Consider the following 20303-nt stretch of genomic DNA (forward strand, 5'->3'; position numbering starts at 1 on the left):
CCACACCCGTACCCTCTGGATCATAAACGATCCACCTGCCCCGGCTGTGGCTGTTGCTACCACGGCTGACGAAGTGGATGGGCCATCCAGATCATCTGGGTCGAACTCATCATGGGAGTTGTCTCCCTCCACTGACTCCATCTCCACGTCTCGTGCTCCATGTTCGTGGAGCACTTGCGCTTGTGGTACGGGCGTTCTCATACCCTGTTCGGCCAGGAAACGACTCATCGCAGCTTCGAAGTGTCGCTGCAGGGTGCCCGAGGAGGTGTCGGAAGAGCCTGTGGCCCGGCTGGTCCACTGGCGAGACAGGATTAGTGAGGCGATTACCTTGAGTCCGATCTGACGACCACCCCACCGGCTTCTTGCCGGATCTGGCTCGATTCTGGCTGGATTGTATCAGATCACGGGTAGGGCGTACTGGATCCCGAACCTTCACGTTCACGGGGACTTCCTGTCCCCGGATCCTCGCCCGCGCTTCCAGCATGGATGCCCCGGAGGGTCCTAAAGTCATGCGTCGTGGTTCGGACGACGTGTCGGACTCATCCTCAGCGGCGGATTCGTAGTTCGAGGATGCCGCTTGGCTGATCCTCGGCGACGACACTGGATCCATAGTGCACGACCTTTCTCCGGTGATGGACTTGACTCTGGCAAAGAGGTTTCGCGTCGCGGATACTATGAGATCCAGGTCTAGCTCGAAGATATCCTCTGCGTCGAACACACCAGCTACGATGCCTGACTCCGTAAGCAAACGTAATAGATCTTTGACTGCCACCAACTTGTTCGCTGTTTTCGTTGGTGTTCTCACTGGTTCCCTTGGATCGTCGATCTGTCGTGGATTCAGGATCTGCATGACAGGATATTGATGCAGGAAGTCGCGCAAAGCTTGGTGGCGATACACAAACTCGAGATCCTTGTCGGACCAGCTTGACCTGGATCCAGCTTGGTCTTCTTCCGACTCTGGAGCTTGCATCTTCTTCCGCGTAGTCTTACTCGTTTTCGTCTTCTTTCTCGTTTCTTCGACTAGCGGGCTTGGGTTTAGGTACGGTGTTGGCTTAACCGGTGAATCTGCAAATGCATACCGTTTTGCCTTCACTTTCCCTTGTTTTGTTAGCGGATCTTGACTTGCGTCAAGATCCGCAGGGGTCCCCGAGGGGACCTAAAGAGGATAGAGATGTTCTCTTCTAGATCCGGATCCGGATCCACCTCTCTTCCGTCGACAGAGTTCCTCCCAAAACTCCATCGATCCGCGGATCTTGTTTCATTCAGCAGCGTCTTCGTCGATCCGACCTCCGACGACGCCTCTTCCCGTGGCTCAATCTTCACTTGAGCATCTTCTTGGGACTCACGGTGAAATCCCGAGTCACCAAAAGACCCGGGCACGCGCACCATTGTGGTGTAGCGGGATCAGCAAAATCTGCGAGATTGCCGGATCCAGCTTACCAACTGCACCCAGACACCGACTAACGGAGGGGGTCCCCCGATGATCCGTGTTCTGCTGAACTTTCCTCACCTTGTGTACCCGTCGGTAGGGCGGGATCTTGCTCTCTCGGTAACTTTTAAAGCGTTCAAGTGGTGAAGCTTGAGTGTCTTGGCGAGACGTGGGGATGGGATGGAGCAGCAGTGGAAAACCTCCACTCTGCGTCCGTGGATGGTTCCGAATCCTAAGCGAATATTCGAGCTTATGGATCCGGGGCCTAGATCGTGGATGTGGCCGTAGGGTTGCCTTGCGGGTGAGTTCTCTTGCCTTTGTAGTTACTTTGCGTCAAACTTGCCGCCTCCTGTGACGGGATTTTGAGAGTTGAGACCTTCTAGGGTGTAGCCGACCAAGTAGTAAATTCGGTTAGCCTGTCGGATCTGCACGTATATAGGAAAAGTTCACTAGGTTGTAGGATCTGGCCAATGTATTATCCAGTTATCACTACCAGCACTAGATTTGCAATTCCTAACCTTCTCCGAGCTCGTACGGCCAATGTAGTTTCGGTTCTTGAGGGCAGGAAGGCACTTGCGTGTTTTGTGCAAATTGAAGACTGTATTGATATTTAAGCCTATACCTGCCTGGATTTCTACTTTCTATGTCTTTCACCTGATAAATCCCTTACCAGGCTCGGCTGCATGTCCCTTCTTCCCTTGACCCATCATCCCAGCTGTATTATCTTCAGATCCACCGGATCCATGGCGTAATCATTATGGTCACCCTATTATGGGTACACTCATCCGGATCCAGGTCGCTTGGATCCACTTCACTGTAAGTGCACACTCGTCGTGGATCTGAGCTCTCCAATCATCCAACATCGTCTCGCAACCGTCTGTGATCTCCATTGTCCCACGAAAGTTCGAGATCCACTGCATCCATCATCCCTGTACCCTGGATCCAGGTCACTCTATGCGGGATCCTCCCTCCTTGGATCCGAGCTCGGAAGTATGGGATCCGGGGTACCTCGCGGTGGATCTTGACTTCTTGTTAGTCGTGGCTACCAGATCCACCTTCAGAGGGCACCTACCCTCACTCGTTCATAGGATCCACACTCGATCCACCCTTATATAGTATATCCCATATCCATCTAAGTGAATCCAGGTAAAGGTGGATCCGAGATAAGTCTTGGTGGATCTTGCCTTCTCGTACCTCGCTCATACCAGATCCATCGTCGTTTCGTACGGGGGGCCGCTCGTCATGGCTAATCCACCGCAGGCAACTTGTATCCGTGCCAGACAATCCAAATCCTCTCTAATCACTTGAAATTGTCACTGATTCGGGATAGTGACCGCGCGTCAGACCCATTCTCTCATTTCTGAGAAAGCACTTCACCACAAAGTCCTCCATAAACTTTCTGAACTCCGGCGGATACTTCCTTGCCTTACATTTGTAAGGTTTAGCATCCTCTTTAGTCGTATTCGCATAGGTGGCACTCGAGCAGGAGGGTCATTTCCCAGCGTCAATCTTCAAATATCAAACCTCGTCGCAATTCTCTCCAATTCTCCAAGATAATCCACCGCAAAATTACGCTGCTTGGCTTTTTCAACCAAACCTCGCACCAATTTGTTAAGTTCATCACTCAACTCTGGTCTCGAGCTCTCTTCAGGTTCATCAAATTCATCTACTTCGTCATACTGGCCTTGGCTGGCCAGCATTTCCAGCTCTCTGTCAACGTCAATGCCCAACGAGGCCAGCATCTCTTTACCAAGAAGAAATTCTTCAAGTTCACCGGGTACAATCAAACACTGTACCGGAGAGCTGATCGACACCTGCCGCTGTTCGTAACGTGACATTCACATTTACTGCTTTCCTTACCTCCACATCACCGCTCGGAATGGGATTCTCCAACTCCACACTTTCGACTCCCGGACACATTTTCTTCAACCGATCAAACACTCGCTCGCTCATACTTGACTTCGTCGCTCCATTATCCGCACAGAGCGGAGCGCTCAACATAGCTTCAAGCAGTACTATACCGCATTCTGGTGGAAGACACTCGCGAATACGACAGGTCTTAATTGCGTCTTCGTTGCTGCTGCTGCCCGTCTTTTTGCCTCGACAGATATTCTTCACGTCTTTTGGCTCCGATTGCAGCTTCGTCGGCATCGGTTGCCGTAGGGCAGCTGATAAATTCGTGTTCTTCGCCACAATGAAAGTCTTTTTGGTATTCGGCGGACGGGCGAACTTACGCTGCTTGTCAGACCTCGGCGGGACATCGGCACTTCGCTTTGCTCCAACCGTGCACTAAACGTGGTAATCACTGGGTTTTACCAAACGACTTCGTAGAGTTCTTCGTACTGAAGCTTTTGCCTTGTTTTGCAACTCTGGCATTCATCTGCCTCGCAGATTCGTCTGCCCTGTGCAGTTCCAGAGCAAAATCATTCACCAAAGCAAATAATTTTCTCACAGATGCCTTTGCTTCACTGCTGCGAAATTCCAGCTCATTTTTAACCTTCTTTTTCAAAGGCCCAGGCAGGAACTACGTCAACACCTTACACTTGCGTTTGACTCCTTCTTCACCCAAGAAGAGGTCTTTCACACCGTTGCGTTTGATAATATCATTCGCAAGATGAAAATACGCAGTAACACGACCTTCAATATCCGAGCGTGACATGTTAAACTTCAGTTCTGCACTAAAGAGCGCATCCATGTCAGGCAACTCTCTGTTCGAAACTCGCGGTTATCTCGGTAATCTTGGTCATGAGGAATTCGTCCGTCAAATTATTCAGGTCCACGTCCCAACGTGTCTCGCACATAGTCTCCAATAGGTTCTCATCAAACGAATTGAGCACTGAGTGCAGAACAGTCTTCACGTCCTCGTTACCGGCCTTACATCTCGCCTCCGTGACGGCTACGTACTCCTTCCGGAACTTAAGCCAATCCAACAGGGCTTCACGCGACACATCGGTGATCAACGGCGCGTTCGCGATAGCAAAAATTGGCTGCGGAGCTCTTGGTACAGATGGCTGTACCACCACCGGAACGCTGACACTTGCATCGTCTTCGATTTGCACCTTGGCGGCGCTCTCCTGGTTAGCTTGCTGACTCGACGTCAGTGATTCTTGTTTCCGTTCAAAGTTACTACCTTCGCAACTAAAGATATCTTTGTAGTGGGTATCGAAACTCGAACACACACGAGGGAAGCTGGCGCTTCCTTATAGCCTTGATCTATTGCTTGTTTTGAGGTAAAACTCAAACTGACTGACTAAACTTATCACTACGGCTTATCGGTACGTGATGTCACGTCCCCGACTATACCTTACAGTTCTCGACTATACCTTACTACTTCCTATGCCAGCTTGGCCGCACGTTCTGTGCGGCACAGTGCAGTGGGCAAGGCTTGGTCACCAGTGCACCAATCACTACAGTAGGCTTGCTCTCACTCCTCATGAATCAACTGGCCTTTGTCATAATGCGTCCGTGAATTAACGGTCCAGGAAAGAAGCGCAAGAAGTTCCAGCGCATCGCCGTAGACTTTTGCACAACCGGGATGTAATCAACTACATCGAGAGTGACCAGACACTCGACGACGCAATCGCATATTTCTACGGAGAGCTCTCTGATATCGAAATCAGAGTGAATAAGAACCAAATAAACATGTTGGTGCAAGCAATAAAAGCAGTTCGTGATTCTTGTGTAAGCGAGCGAGGGCTTCACAAGAATCTTAGAAAGCTAGGTGATGCAACTGCTCTACCCCGTATATTGTATTATGGGTGAACTCCCTGCGTAAGGATGGCGTGCCCGTGTCCAAATTGATGTTCTACCTTGAGTCAATAGAGATGACGGCGGCGTGCAGCTTGGCAGAGAAGCTTTCTGCGTCGCTTACCTGGCTTAAGCAGCTCCTTCGTCGGTACCGTCTTTTTCTTCGTTCGCGCACTAGACAAGGCCATACTACTCCCGATGACGCCCAGACAGCTGAGCTGCAAGCTTGCTAGTGGTGATATATCGACGGACGATGCCGGGGATGACATAGGTAGTGAAAGCGCATAAAACAATGCTTAACATGTACTAAACAGTAATTTGCAGCCACCTGTTGACTCGTAGAATTCGTAAAGATTGCTTGAGTGGTGCCACCTAGGACTACGACAATACGGTATTTTAAAATAAAAACACTCGTAGCTTAACAAAGGATACTGTAGAGCAGACATGTTAAGCAATAGTGACTTTCTATAGTTACGTACCTCAAAACAGTCCTCTTTAGTACAGACAACGACGGTGAAGTCAGCCCGGTGTCTGAACTTCATAAAAAATAGAAGTATTACGCGCGACAGGAATAACCGTCCATAAATTTGATTGATTGAAAGTGGTAATTTCAGCTCAAAGTCTGAGCACAAACTACAATAGAAAGTACAAAAACGATGCAAGAATCTACAGATCCTGATTTGAATGAAGATAAACACCCGAATACGGGACACAAATTGGTTGAAACTGGTTTATTTAGTGGAGAAACCATGTTCGTGTATGGCGGATTTCACCGTCGTTGTCAGTAATTTGTATTCCATATTACGAGGGAAAGGTGAGAGGTAACCTCGGTGATTCCTATCGAAGGGTATTCTAAGGGCAGGGGTTACTACCGAAGGTTTACCTTTACACGAACTAACCGATCCGTCCTTTTAGTGTCCGGCTACTAATTTATGGTGGAAACGATAAACATTGTATATGGAGAGGGAACTTCATTATTTATGTTGCCTTTAATTGAAAAATGGCAAATATATCCGTGAGCTGGGAGCTAGAGGAAGGATAGCAGCGCATTTGTTATTGCGTCGTTTTAATGGGGGGGGTTATTTTTTAAAGACGAAATTAAAACCCCATGGGGTAGTATTCGGGGGAGGGCTTTTAAACTGGCGCACCCGTTATTTGTCATATCGTTTCATACTGTGTTCAAATACACTTGTTATGTACTTGAAGTATAGTGTTTGTTTGTTTTTAGCTCGATCAAGGTTTGGGATAATGTGACCTATAATAATGTCCTTTGGGTATCCGTAGGTGGGGGCTTGCAGTAATTTTAGGTTGTCCGTCGAGTAGCCGCTGTTCTCACGGCGGTAGCGATATTTTTTCAGCTACAAAACGCAACTTGGCAAGAAGCCAATGCAAATTAAATTTGGCTCTACGAATAGCTCTCTTGCCTCGGTGGCTCGACGCGCGGTCGAAGTTGAGCGATATTGCTGAGCTCATCAACTTTAGTGTTTATCTCCTCCGCAATAACTTCTTTACCACTCTGTTCCATCTCAAATCTGACACTTCTCCTTGCTGACATATTTATTAAACTAATGGTGTGATTTAGCTAAACGAGCCCACTACGGAAAGCCCTGCCTTAGCTCTATAAAGCAGTATTTTTTTGGTAGATCATAGTCAAACAGCAACGAAGTACAGAGCAAAAGAGCGTCATTCGTTTTGACGGGGTGGACGTCTGGTTTCGGTGTGGGCTTCCCAGTGTTGGAAAATTGCGGAGGTTTTCAGAAGAGATCGATTTTGCTACGGTCTTACAAGATGTGAAAATAGTTCTTCAAAAGCTGCTGTCTGTGCCGCGTTTGCCTGAAAAACGCTTTTGACCAATTACATCTATGTATTTACAATCTGACAAATTTTAGATCTCGCAAAGGTGAAAATAAATAAAACAAGGTGTGTAGAAAAGAGTTCATCATAAAATAAAAGATACATGTACTAATTTTGAGTTGGCATTTTATTAAGTGTCTCCTGGTGTCACGTGGTTGACCGTCGATTTGTGTTCTTGGTGGTAAATCCACAACTGAGCTCGAATTAGATGCTTACAGCTTTGCTACTCGCTCTGCTAACTAGTCCTGCTGTCCTAGGCGCTCGTAGTGCTAGCTGTCTAATCCTACTTCAGCGTCAAGCATATGTAGTTGCCTTCTTTACTGGAAGGCTGGTCAACATGGCGCACCTGCTGGTCCCAGGGAGCAGCACGTCATCTTCTGAGTAGCACGTGCGCTCTGTCACTGTGCTGCAGGTGCGATGGAGAGCATCTTACTGCGGCTGCTCACACCTGGCCCTTTTTGCCAAAGGGTCGCAATTGGAAGCACTCCGTTGCGAATGTGGTGCTTCGAAACTCGGGGGAGTTTGTATGTATCACACGCAATGACAGATTCTGGTATTTTTTGTGCTGTCAAAAAGCACTTATCTATAGTCCTACTAGAAAGATCACAGTAAGTTTTTTCAGCTTCCGCAATTAAAGCATCGATCTTGTACGTTGGTGTGCGGTATTGAGCCGACTGTAGCAAGTTAAACAGACCCAATTCGAGTACGTTCATATCGGGCGTTGATAGCGATGTTGACAACATCAACATTTGTTGTGCTGCCGTTAGAGCGATCAGACGGCAGCACATCATGCTTATCTGCACAGCTGATACGTATTATGTAGCTGGTAGCCACAAATTAAAAAATAGCAAATCTCTATTCTTAGCCTAATAATAGCCAATGATATCATTTATTTTTGTGCATCGTTAGATTTGAGATGGAGCAGACGGATCGGATTTAGCGAAATCGGTCCTAACTACACTAAACTCTGTCTATAATATCTCAATCGGGCCCCGAGATAGCCCGAAATCCTCAATGCGATAGTGGATCTCACGGCCAACTGCCACTGGATTTTTCTACCTGCAAATTCTAATATAAGCATTTTTGATTGTGATTGGGTAGAAAAACATACCACCTGCATATTTTGCAGATCCACAAATGTGTTCCGTAAAAGCGCCTGTGGAAATTGTTTCATGCTGTGTTCAATAACTATTTGACTATTCTGGGGACTGCACCCCCAACCTCCCCCTATTCAAAAAAATGTACTGGATAGTGCAAAAAGTCCGATCGCTGGAGAGCACAGTCGTGACGACAGGTACAGTAATGTGCCAGTATCTGCCCCATCAAATCGGAAAATTTACGGAACGCCGGTTGCGGAGCGCCGGTGCAGAAACGAAACTCGATTTATAATACAATTTGACTCAGAAGAACCGCTTGAAATAGATCTTATAATCATGTACGGTATCGATAACAAGAAACCATATGCGATCGAACGACAGTAGATTGCGGCAAACACAAGACTAATCACTGAGTGGAAAGCGACTCGATGTCTCCCATTTCTCATTTCCCCCTCGGCCTAAAAAGTCTTTCTTAACCTGCAATGCGTCTAAGCTCCACATTTCTTGTCGCAGCAGCTGCGTTGCTCGTGCTCAGCGATGTAGTATCAGCTGCAACTGTGACCAAGGTATCGGCCATGAACGTGCCGAATGTGGCGAAGCCGGTGGAAGTTGCTCCTGTGAAAGACGCAAGGCTCCTGCGAAGCGAAAGCCGGAAACAAACCGATGTGGAAGACTTTGAAGACGAAGAGCGGAAGATTCAGACAAGCTTAATCGACGATGCGTTTAAGGGGCTCGGAAGAACCGACGACGCTGCAAAAAAACTACTCGCAAACGATGATGCAATGGCGAAGAAGCTGGCCGCTCTTAACAAACAACAAGGCGAAGCTGACAATGCCAAGTTTCTCGCTAACTTGTGGATGAGACAAAATATGAAACCGGAGGATCTACGATTGCTCACGAAAACCCCGGTCAACAAGAAGGCCTACCAGGAGTTCCTTGTCCAGTATATGAAAAAGCATCATTCGCTGAAACCTGGCCCCCAAGCAAACCGAAAGATTACCAGGGAGGGCGCTCAAATCCTGCGCAAAATTGAGAACGCGGACGACGATGTCAAATTCCTCGTGAACCTCTGGATTAAGCAAAAGAAAACCCCTGAGGACCTACGACATATCACCAAGAACGAGGTTTCAAAGCAAGCGTACAACTTGTTCAACGCGCAATATCTGACCAAGCGCCACTCGCTAAACCCCTCCGGATAAATATCTTACGGCAGTCTGCTCGTTAACTGTACTGCAATACGTGTACAGCTGTTTGGAAGTATTGTTGAGTTCGGTGCGACTTTTTTCTTTTTGGTCTCGGTTCCTGTCGGGGCACCACTTGCGGATTGGCCTTATGCGACGCTAGCTATCAATACGTTAAGAAGCATGTTGATAACTCGTAATGAAGGTGCACGCACTTCCTATTTTGCGTTCCAGAAGTCCATTCCACTAATAATTTCAGCTCTCTGGATTTTAATCCTGGGACGGCACTCGACCTAAGGAAAAACTTTAACTTTTTATGTAATACATTAGTAAAAACTCACGCCTGAAGAACACAGTTTCTTCAGTTTTTATAATTTGGTAACCTGTTATCTCCTGTTTCATTTCTTATACATGTTTCACAGAAAAAAACGTGGGGGTTCGAACAAATCGTGCGTACCCAGATGTAAATAAATGCACCACTTCGTACCAAAAATAGCCTCTTATAACCAATATCCGTTGGCCATCTAAGAAAAACAGAAGAATGTTGCCTGTGGCGGCCACGGGTAACATCAAAACCTATTAGCCCATAAATGTTGCTTGGAGAAAACTGGGTGAAACAAATCTTTCTAATGAAGGAAAAAAAACCAATGGGTGAATTTCAATAAATCTCTTCCAGTTGTGGCAACAATTGGGGAGACATCTCTCCTTGCTACTGTTAAGCTTCAATCACAGTCAGCCCGGTACCAACGACGCATTCATGATTCTTCTACACTTTGTATCATGGTGGGTATTGCTTCTACGAATGTGCGCCGTACAACGTCGTCATGAAAAACACCTTTTCTTGCCCAAAGCATTCTCCTAAAGGGCACACTATAGAATTTACATCCAGCAACTGCGCCATCTTGACACTCGTCTTTATTATCTCCATTATCTTTGTTAGCTTTTGGTGGAAATCCTTGCACCGTGGCCCTCGCAGTCCAGTAACGGCAGCTCATAAACCCCTTACAGCTAGTGTAGTGGGTTAAGAGGCTGGATAGCCTCATACAGCTCGTGCAGTGGGCGGCAAGGCAATCTCCAGATCGGCAGTGGCAGGGTTGCCACTGCCAACCTTCGAGTGAATGGCTGGTTGAGAGGCTTGCTGGCCCGAGCTGGCAGATAGCGTAGTAGAATAGAGAGTAACAGTTTGTGTTTTGCTTAATACACCAGGCAAAGACGTGAAGGGAGTGCCAGCTCCCCCATTTTGGTGTTCATTTGCGAGACCCACCACAAAGTTAACTTTAGTAACCGGTTAAGCATGGAAAGCGAAGCTAAAGGCAAAGCTGGATCGACAGCAGTGTCGTTTTTCGTTCCGCCCGTGGCACCGATGATCGAGAGCACCTCGCACGCTGCGCTAGTGGAATGGAAACGACGACGCAAGGAGTACGAGCAGGAAGTGGCCATCCGTTGCTGCCACGACCCAGAACAAATCTCTGCCATGACGACAGACCTGCAGCTCGTTCGAGCTGAGCTTGCTGGAGGTTCTGTGTGACCTGGAGTGGGGAATTGACAAGGAAGACCTGACCAATGAACTACTTCTGGGCAAGATCGACGCGATCCTCGCTACAGTAAAGAACAACACAGTGCCCAACGTTGCGGCTGAGTTCAAGGCTGTTGTACGGATGAACTTGCAGGAGACAGACGTGCGCGAGCGAGTAGTGCAATACTTTCGGTGTAGTCGCCAGGTGATTGAAGAACATGGCTGGTGCAAATTCTTTATTGACCAAGAAGGTCTGAAGTTGAAGTGCAAATTGCTAGTCGCGTCTCTTGAACCCCAGGCACTGCAGGAAGAGATAGAGTCCATTCTGGCGTATCAGAATCGGGCTGCGCGTAGTGACGAAAAGGTACTTTTCAAGATCATTTTGGAGAAAGCTCTTGAGCCCGAAAGAGACTTTCAGCGCCGTAAGCGGTAACTCGAACCGGGGAAAAACTGGACAGCTCACGGGAATCGAGTCGCCCAAAGAAAAATTTAGAACGAAGGACAGTGACGAACCGAAGCCTGTTCGGCAACAACCACAGGATACGGTGAGTAGAAAGCAAGGTCGGAACGTCCAACAGAGACCTTCAAAGACAGGGGCTGCAAATCCGATCGGTGGTTGCCTCAAGTGTAAGGGGGATCATTGGCTAGTGAAGTGCCCAGTTGCGACTCACGACGAGAAGGCCGATCTATTGCGGCAGCAGCATGAGCGGCGCAACCGTGAGAAGGCTGACCGCAAGAAGGTCGCTCACGACTGAAGTGTTAAGCGCATTAAAGAGTGCCTGCCTGGGCCTGTAAAGCTAGTTGAGCTAAACAGAGTGCACTTGATGCCCTTTTGCGCTGATTCAGGGGCAGATACAAGCGTCATCAGCAGAATAAAGCTTAGAGAGTTGATGACAAAGGATCCAGCGGTGAAGCTGGAGAAATTGAAAGAGACAATTGTAGTGAGGACAGCTGGAGGACACATTATCCGAGCCCACGATAGTGTGGATGTGAATTTGCTGATAAATACAGCTGCAGGGCCGGTGTGCCTTACAAAACCAGTGAAATGTTTGGTAATCGACGAAGTTGAAGAGGAGTTTATCCTTGGGAAGGATGTTCTGACTACGCTCGGAATGGACGTGGACCGTCAGCTTGAACAGCTTGTGGGAAGTGATATCACTGGCGATGAAGATTTTGTAAATTGCAACGACGATTTTGAAATCGGTGTGGAATGTGACAGTGAGGTGAGAGTTGCAGTTGATGAACTAGTGGATAAGGCTATTGATAGCGGGTTTCCACGCGAGCGAAGATATGATTTGTTGAAGATAACAGTTATGTTTGACATTTGGAGACTGAAACTCGGTGGTGACCCTCCGGCAAAGGTTCCACCACTGTTAGTAAAGCTAAGGGATGGTGCCAAACCGCAGAAGTGCAAGGCGAGGCAGTATCCGCCGCACTTAAGAGAATTTTTGAGAGACTTTAATACGGAACTAGAGCGTATGGGGTGGGTTTATGAAAATCCACATAGTCGATGGGCCAGTCCAGCACTACCAGTGAGGAAGCCCGGCTCTGACGAATACCGGCAGACCAGTGACTACCGTGTAGTGAATGCTGAGACAGAAGCTGCGGCGGGTGTGATGCCGATTCTTCGTGTCAATACGGAGCACGTACGTGGAATGGCTCATTTCGGTTTGTTTGACTTTCTAAAAGGTTTCTGGCAGCTCCCTTTGGCAAAAGAGTCTCAGGAATTTCTTTCGTACATGACGGATAGTATACACCTACCCGAGTGCCACAAGGATGTAGTGATGCTGTCATCCATTTTCAGCGAACGATGGAGACGTGTTTCAAAGACTTACTGTACAAGCACCTACTAGTTTGGGTAGATGACCTCCTACTGTATGGTAGCAATATTGACGAGTACCTGGAGAAGCTTCAAAACCTTTTTTCTTTGGTAAACGACTTCGGTTTGAAACTGAGTGTGAAAAAGTCGAGTCTATATCAGAGAAGCGTGAAGTGGTGTGGGAAAATTATAGATGGCGCTGGAATAAAGCATGACCCCGAGTGCATACGATCACTACGGGAAATGCCGTACCCGCAGACTGCTGCAGACCTACAGCAGTTCTTGTGTGCAGCGAATTGGCTGCAAGAAAGTATTGTGGGCTACGCAGTAGCTGTGAAGCATCTTCAGGAGTGTTTTGACGCTGCACTCCGAAACAAAAAGAAGTCGAAGCGAGCTGCCGCAGCGGTATCTAGAGTGTTTACTGATAGACTTCGAGTAGTTTTCGACAAAGTCCGTGAGTTGCTAGCTACATCTGCTACTCTGCACCACCCCAGTGCCGATGGAGACATGGTGCTAGTCACGGATGCCTCTGACCAGGGTTGGAGCATTTTAGTGACTGAAGTTGAGAGCTGGGACTCTACAAAGGACGTTAGCGAGCAGTCTCACCGACTTTTGACGTGTCTGAGTGGTACATTTACTGGAGCTCAAGTGAATTGGAGTGTAATTGAAAAGGAAGCGTTCCCTCTAGTCACTGCCTGCGAAAAGCTATCGTATTTATTGATGAGACCGTGAGGATTTCGGATGTTCTGCGATCACAGGAATTTGATACATGTATTTGCGCCTGCGGAGAATATCAAGAAGCATATTCGTGGTAAATTACTTAGCTGGGCACTGAAGTTAAGTGAATTTCGGTACACTATCAATCATATCGCCGGGACTGCTAACGTGTGGGCTGATGTACTGAGCCGGTGGGCTTGTCAGCCAGCAGAACTAGTTCGCGTGCGCCGAGTGGTTACCCGCCGGGCCCAACAGCAGGAGCAAGTCACGCTCCGCCCTCTGGACGACGAAACCTTTGTATGGCCGACACTTGACGCAGTGTCGCGGGCTCAGAAGCGACACGCACCGCGGCCACTACCATCATGGCTGGTAGAACGGACTGATGGACTGCTAGTAAAAGGAAACTTAGTGTGGATACCAACCGAAGAGCATGCATTGCTGCGTCGGCTGATGATTATCTCGCATTGTGGGCCTCAAGGCCATCGTGGCCGGCATGCAATGATGGCCCAGTTGGCCAGCGTGTTCTCGATTGAACGGCTCCGTGTGCACGTAGAGCGCTTCCTGGCGAAGTGTCTGTTGTGTATGCACATTAAAGGAGGGAAAATCATTCCGAGACCATGGGGAGAAACGTTTCGTAGCCAGACGCGGAATGAAGCGCTACATTTTGACTTTTTATTTCTGGGTGAATCATTTGGAGACAACCAGTACCTGCTGGCACTGAAGGACGATGCTAGTCATTTTTGTGAATTAGTAGTCTGTGAGTCACCGACCAGTGCCGTGGTCGCTGAGGCTATTCTACAGTGGCATTCTCGTTTTGGGGAGCTGCAACTGTGGATTAGTGACCAAGGCACCCATTTCAAATGTGAAGTGGTTGACACCCTGAGGAGTAAGTTACACACTCTCACATGCGCTTCCCACGCCGCTCACGCCTCTCTTCCGTACTTCAAAAGTGCGATCACGAATTTTCGGTGGCATATTGTCCGTGGATAAATGGATCTATTGAGCGGTTAAATAGGGATATTCTACAAGTTTTTCGAGTTATGATTTTGGAGTACAAGCTGGATCATCGTGACTGGGAGTCACTGGTCTCTGTAGTACAGTCTAGCTTGAACCACATACCTCTACCCTCGCTAGCCTACAAGTCACCACTGGAACTGTTTACGGGGCTGCCACCGCCGTCACCTATTGGCCACGCTTTCGTACGCAAACAAGGCCAAGGTGAGATCATTGAAGCTGGGAACTCTGACAAAATTGAGCGTTCGCTGGCCCAGCTACGTGCTAGTATTCGCAATATGCACAGATATGTCAGTAATGCGAGGGAGAAGCAAACGTTATTGAACAAGAAGAGAGAACGTGGAAAAAACTTAGTGAATTTTTCGGTTGGAGATTTTGTGCTACGTTCTCGAGTGGATGAGAAACACGTGAACAAACTTCTAGTTACTTGGGTAGGGCCGTACGTGGTGACGGAGGCTCACTCGAGACATTTTGTGGTTAGAGACTTAGTGACCGACAAGTCACGTGACGTGCACGCGTCATGGCTATAGTTCTTTGCCGATAGTGACCTAGAAGTAACTGGAGAATTGCTACACCATGTGACAAGCCAAGGTGTTGTGCTCGATGTGGACACGATTAAGCAGCACCGTTGGAATATACAACGAAAGGACTACGAACTTTACGTTAGCTGGCGTGGTCTCGAGGATATCGAGGATTCCTGGGAGCCATTTGCTGCTATGGCACGAGATGTGAGAGTTCTAGTGGATACCTATGTTACAGCTGCGGAGGATACGCAGCTTGCTGAACATTGGACTCGCCTCAGCCGGCCTCAAATAAGCGGCAGTTAGTGTACGGTCAGGTCCTGACTGTGCACTATTTCCAAGTGGTCATGATGTACTGTATGGATATAATTGCACGATTCTAACAGAGCCAAGTTGCACCAAGTCAAGTTGAAGTCCCATGTGACGGGACATTTCGATTGGTGAAATTTTGATTAGCGAATATTTCGAGTAATTTCTACTGTGACATTTTGCTCTCAAGAAGTTTTGGATTGTGGACGAGGGGACACACTTCCAGAAGAGAGACGTTGGCGAGTGTCGACGAACCACAGGATGGAGCTAAGCTCACGAGGCTGAATGAGGCTTTAAGAGAGGGGACTGTAGTGGGTTAAGAGGTTGAAAAGCCTCATACAGCTCGTGCAGTGGGCGGCAAGGCAATCTCCAGATCGGCAGTGGCAGGGTTGCCACTGCCAACCTGCGAGTGAATGGCTGGTTGAGAGGCTTGCTGGCCCGAGCTGGCAGATAGCGTAGTAGAATAGAGAGTAACAGTTTGTGTTTTGCTTAATACACCAGGCAAAGACGTGAAGGGAGTGCCAGCTCCCCCATTTTGGTGTTCATTTGCGAGACCCACCACAGCTAGAATCCCTATATCCGTCACTGGTAAACTCAGCAATAGCGAGCAGTAGAAGTTTATTTCTTACGAGCTTCAAATATGCAATCTATAAGTCCGATTACTGATTCTAAAAAACGCAGTAAAATGCTGGATTAAGCTTATATCAAAAGGCATCGATGCCAAGTTCTCATATTTATGGATTGCAACAGCTGCAAGTGCCCCGCAGAAAACCATGGTGCTTGGATACACGAGTTTTGCTGACTTGTTGGCCAAGCCAGTTCACGAAGGTTCAACCTTTCAAATTATATAGTACGGTAAACTGGTTTACGGTCCCGGTAATCGCGTTTTTTTCTCTTCAATCCGCCCGTAAACAGGTAACACAGAATGAGTAATGCGAGCCAAAATGATATCAACGGAGATTTTTCCTCTTTCCAACGTCGGCCGGCAAAGTCCTCTTAACCTGAAAGTATTTCATAAAAATTATTTTAAACAAATATTTAACAAAATAGTTATTTTTTTGGATGATAAAGAAAAAAATCCCATAACACCGTCAGCGTTTTTACTGTACATTTAGGGAAACGTAGTACTTCCTATTATGAGACTGCGTCAAACAAAATGATATTATAAAATAAGCGGGCTAACTGTTGAACCGTGTCCGAAAATACATGTATAAGCGGCTCCCTTACAAATTCCTGTCATTAAAAATACCGTTGTATTTCGGCTACGTACGCTTTTACAATTGCTGCTGTACCACTCTTAGTAAGAGTCTTACCGCTGTATATGGATAACTTGCTGGAAGTACAGTTTTGATCTCAATAATAGCTGGTAAAACTTTGGGATCAGTACATGTAACACGTGCCCTTGTTTTACAACAGCACGACCTCCGTTCATTTTTCTTATACCCAAGACAGTTAGTGAAATACCGTGTTATTAATAGGGTGAGCGTAAAGTTTGTTACCGCCTCCTCACATGTAAGCTTCTGAGGTAACAACAACTCACAAGTAGAACTGGATCAAGCATAACAAGCACCTCACGTGGCCCGCCGATCCAAGACGTCAATGCACTCGTGCTGGCTCTGCGTGTGCTTGTGCTGCAATATCCTTTACTGCGGCACTAGCAGGTATAAAATTCTAAGCTTTTGCAGATCTAAAATTGCTTCTTGAATAACGGAAAGAGTTTGAAAACGTCTTAAAAAGATTAGCCCTTTTAAACCAAGCCCGTTTTTTATATAATCACATTCGAGTTGTCATTTGCGTCGAAGTGACCTTCACTCCGTGACTCGCTTGCAGTGCTCAGATATGACCTTCACTATTGTACAGCTTCAACGAAGCAAAGTTTCGTCATTGTGAAGCCACAGTACACTTTACCAAGGCATTATCTATGGAGTCGAAACAGCAAGACCAAGCTGCGTCCTTCACGCTCGTCAAGGCCAACGACCAAGCAGCCCGCTTAATAGGGCAGAAGCATTGCGAGCCGCAGCCCGAGACACATTTCCAAGCAGTCGATGGCCTTCATGCTCTGCTGAATAATATCATTAATAAAAAGTTAGATCATTAACGATGTTGTCCATCTTCGCTTCCTTCCTCTTCGTATTACCGCGGCAGGTTTTTAAATACATTGATGATCGCAGCCTTGTAGCTACACACACAGGTAGAAAAGTCCAACTAGCTTCGTGCTTGGTAGTCTAGGAGTATTTATTAAGACTACTGCGATCTACTCCGTCCGGGCCAAAGTGCTCTGTGCTCAGGCCAAAACGTTCCGAGCGGTAGTTTGTGTAGGTCAGGAACTGGTTCGACAGTTTAAACTCAAACGTCGACGTGATGCTCGACGGCGTGAAGCCGAGATCTGCATAAATATCTTTGCGAAGCATGCGCGCTGTTCAAGTCACAAGCCACGCCCTCTCCTCAATAGCCTTTAAACAAAGAGGCTCACTTTGTTAGAAACAGCCTGCTTATGACGAAGCCTTCATCTAACTCTACCGGGTAACGGCTACTTCAATCTACTGATCGTCCTCATCGTCAGGCTCCTCGCAAGGACCAAATCGCTCCGACTCGTAGTTGGTGTATGTGAGGAGATGATTGGACAATTTCGACTCAAAGCTCGGGTAAAATCCCGTGGGGGTGAATCCCAGGTCCGCTTTCATCTCCTTCCGCAAAAGTTGAGCTGTGCATTCAAAAACAAAAAGCAGTCGACAGTGAGCACTTCCTCCTCCAGCACACTATTAAAATTGTCATAAGTCCCGTACAGTTGATGAATGTAGACGGGTTGACGACGCGATCTTTCTTGCCGGGTACGGCTTCAACGTCCTTGGATAGCCATCGCATCGTATCGGAGAACTTCTCCAAGCAGTCAGGGCTCTGTAGAAACATCAGCACAATACAACTGAGTCCTCGAACTTCCTTTATATCAATAAGCTCAAGCACCCAACCAGATGCGGGGGTTCCATCAATACGAAGTCGAAAAAGTGGTGGAATTTCTCGGGTAGATCCGTAGGCGCGTTGTAGTCATAGAAACAAAAGTGATCTCCGTACTTTTCACCGAACCGACGGTCGTACTCGAAGATGTAGACGTTGTCACCCATGACGGCGCGCTTGGCCTCGTCCTCCTCCTCGCTCTGAATTTTAAGAAAATCGCGGTAGGCCGCGGGTGTGCTTACGAAGGCAATCTTGAGTTCGTTGCTACTGTGATCGATGGCTTCCTGTGCCAACGCGCGGCCGGTCTTTTCGTCGTACCAGCTATTATACAGCCATGGATGCGCCAAGTGATTGTTAGCATTGGAAATATGTCAATATGGCATTCGTTGATCACTTGAAAGCCACGTACAATTGCGAGAGACGGAAATCCTCCGATACGGGGGCATCCTCTTCGTGGTGACGCCCAAGGAGATGCGCCTGTAGCGCGGCCAGCGTCTCGGCGGACAGCTCACTTTCCAGCAATGCGTCCATGGTGTGCGTGAATTGCTGACTGGTTGTTCCACCACATCACGTTTTACGAGCATTTTTACCGGGAAAAACCAGACTATCCATGTAAAAATGCTCGTAAAAAATAGGACAGCTATTAAAATTTGGTAGCTGAAGCGTTGTGGCTTGTCATCCCATTTTTAAACAAAAAAGTACTCTTTTTAACTGATTTCGTCTAAATGGACCATCAAATATTTTTTTAACCTTAATTTATAAATGGTCAGTAGCAATTTCTCACCTCTTTCTAAAAAAGTAAGCTCTTGTGTACTCGAATAATTGGTTGGAACGTACTGTTAACCAGTCTAAACATTTCGATGGACGCCCTACTTTCAAGCGAGCTGTCGGCCGACACTTTGGCGGCGCTGCAGGCGCATCTCCAGACACAGCAGGCACAGCAGGACGCGGCTGTGTCTGAAGACTTTCGTCTCTCACAGTTGTACGTATGCCAGACATGGCGTTCTACCTTACTCTACCCTTATCTTGCGCTGACAACGTAATGACAGCTGGTATGACGACCGCACTGGCCGCGCACTGGCCCAGGAGGCCATTGACCAGAGCAAGGAGAAGTGCATCGCCTTCGTGAGTACCCCAGCAGCCTATCGCGACTTTCTCAAGATCCAGGAGGAGAGCGACTCGCCCATCAACGGCGACAATGTATTCTTGTTCGAGTACGATCGTCGCTTCGACGAAAAGTATAGCGGCCACTTTGTGTTCTACGACTACAACGAGCCCACGAACCTACCGAACAAGTTCCATCACTTTTTCGACTACGTGCTTGTAGATCCGCCCTACCTGGTGAGCTGTGCTGCTATTAAGTAAGTGGTGTCAATAGGTACACATTGGCTCACTCATGTGGCTGACACGTAGAACACCAACTGCATGAGCAAATTTGCTGAGACCATGCGCTGGCTGGCGAGGGACGTAGAGTGCGCCCCAGGCATGAAGGGCAAGATTTTGAGTCCCTGCACCTTCATCACTGGTAGGGCAGAAGCCTCTTTGTTAAAAGGCTATTGAGGAGAGGAGAGGCTCTAACGTGGCTTGTGGCTTGAACAGCGCGCATGCTTCGCAAAGATATTTATGCAGACCTCGGCTTCACGCCGTCGAGCTTTACGCCGACGTTTGAGTCCAAACTGTCGAACCAGTTCCTGACCTACACAAACTACCGCTCGGAACGTTTTGGCCCAAGCACAGAGGACTTTGGCCCGGACGACGAGTAGATTTAGTGGCAGTAGTCCTAATAAAGACTTCCAGACTACCAAGCAAGAAGCTATTAATAGCTGGACTTTTCTACCTGCGTGTGTAGCTACAAGACTGCCACCATCAATGTAATAAAAAGCCTGCCGGTAATACGAAGAGGAAGAGAGCAAGGATGGACCGCATCCATCTTTTTTATTAATGATACTATTCAGCAGAGCATGAAGGCCATCGATTGCTTGGATATGTATTTCTTCTTCGTTCGCGTTGTTTCTGCTCCATTAAGCGGGCTGCTGGGTCGTTGGCCTTGACGAGCGTGAAGGACGCAGCTTGGTCTTGCTGTTTCGACTCCATAAATGATGCCTTGGTAAAGTGAAGTGTGGCTTGACGCTCGAAAATAATAA

General features: G+C 47.7%; 3 protein-coding genes across 3 annotated transcripts; 2 read left to right on the plus strand and 1 right to left on the minus strand.

Annotated features, from left to right (window-relative positions):
• Positions 1-8609: 8609 nt before the first annotated feature.
• PITG_07550 (secreted RxLR effector peptide protein, putative) lies at positions 8610-9326 on the plus strand (the record flags this gene model as incomplete). Its single annotated transcript, XM_002904490.1, has 1 exon — positions 8610-9326. The coding sequence occupies one exon, from the start codon at positions 8610-8612 to the stop codon at positions 9324-9326; it is 717 nt and encodes a 238-aa protein (XP_002904536.1).
• An 8418-nt stretch (positions 9327-17744) lies between these two features.
• Positions 17745-18690, minus strand: PITG_07551 (N(6)-adenine-specific DNA methyltransferase 2, putative; the record flags this gene model as incomplete). Its single annotated transcript, XM_002904491.1, has 4 exons — positions 17745-17908; positions 17991-18102; positions 18174-18480; positions 18569-18690. The coding sequence occupies 4 exons, from the start codon at positions 18688-18690 to the stop codon at positions 17745-17747; spliced, it is 705 nt and encodes a 234-aa protein (XP_002904537.1).
• A 329-nt stretch (positions 18691-19019) lies between these two features.
• PITG_07552 (N(6)-adenine-specific DNA methyltransferase, putative) lies at positions 19020-20046 on the plus strand (the record flags this gene model as incomplete). The annotated part of the gene is made up of 4 exons (XM_002904492.1): positions 19020-19141; positions 19209-19500; positions 19573-19684; positions 19759-20046. 4 exons carry the CDS (start codon positions 19020-19022, stop codon positions 19920-19922), a joined length of 690 nt encoding a protein of 229 aa, XP_002904538.1.
• Positions 20047-20303: the final 257 nt, after the last annotated feature.

Source organism: Phytophthora infestans, genomic scaffold, assembly GCF_000142945.1.
Source record: "Phytophthora infestans T30-4 supercont1.11 genomic scaffold, whole genome shotgun sequence".
NCBI lineage: Eukaryota > Oomycota > Peronosporomycetes > Peronosporales > Peronosporaceae > Phytophthora > Phytophthora infestans.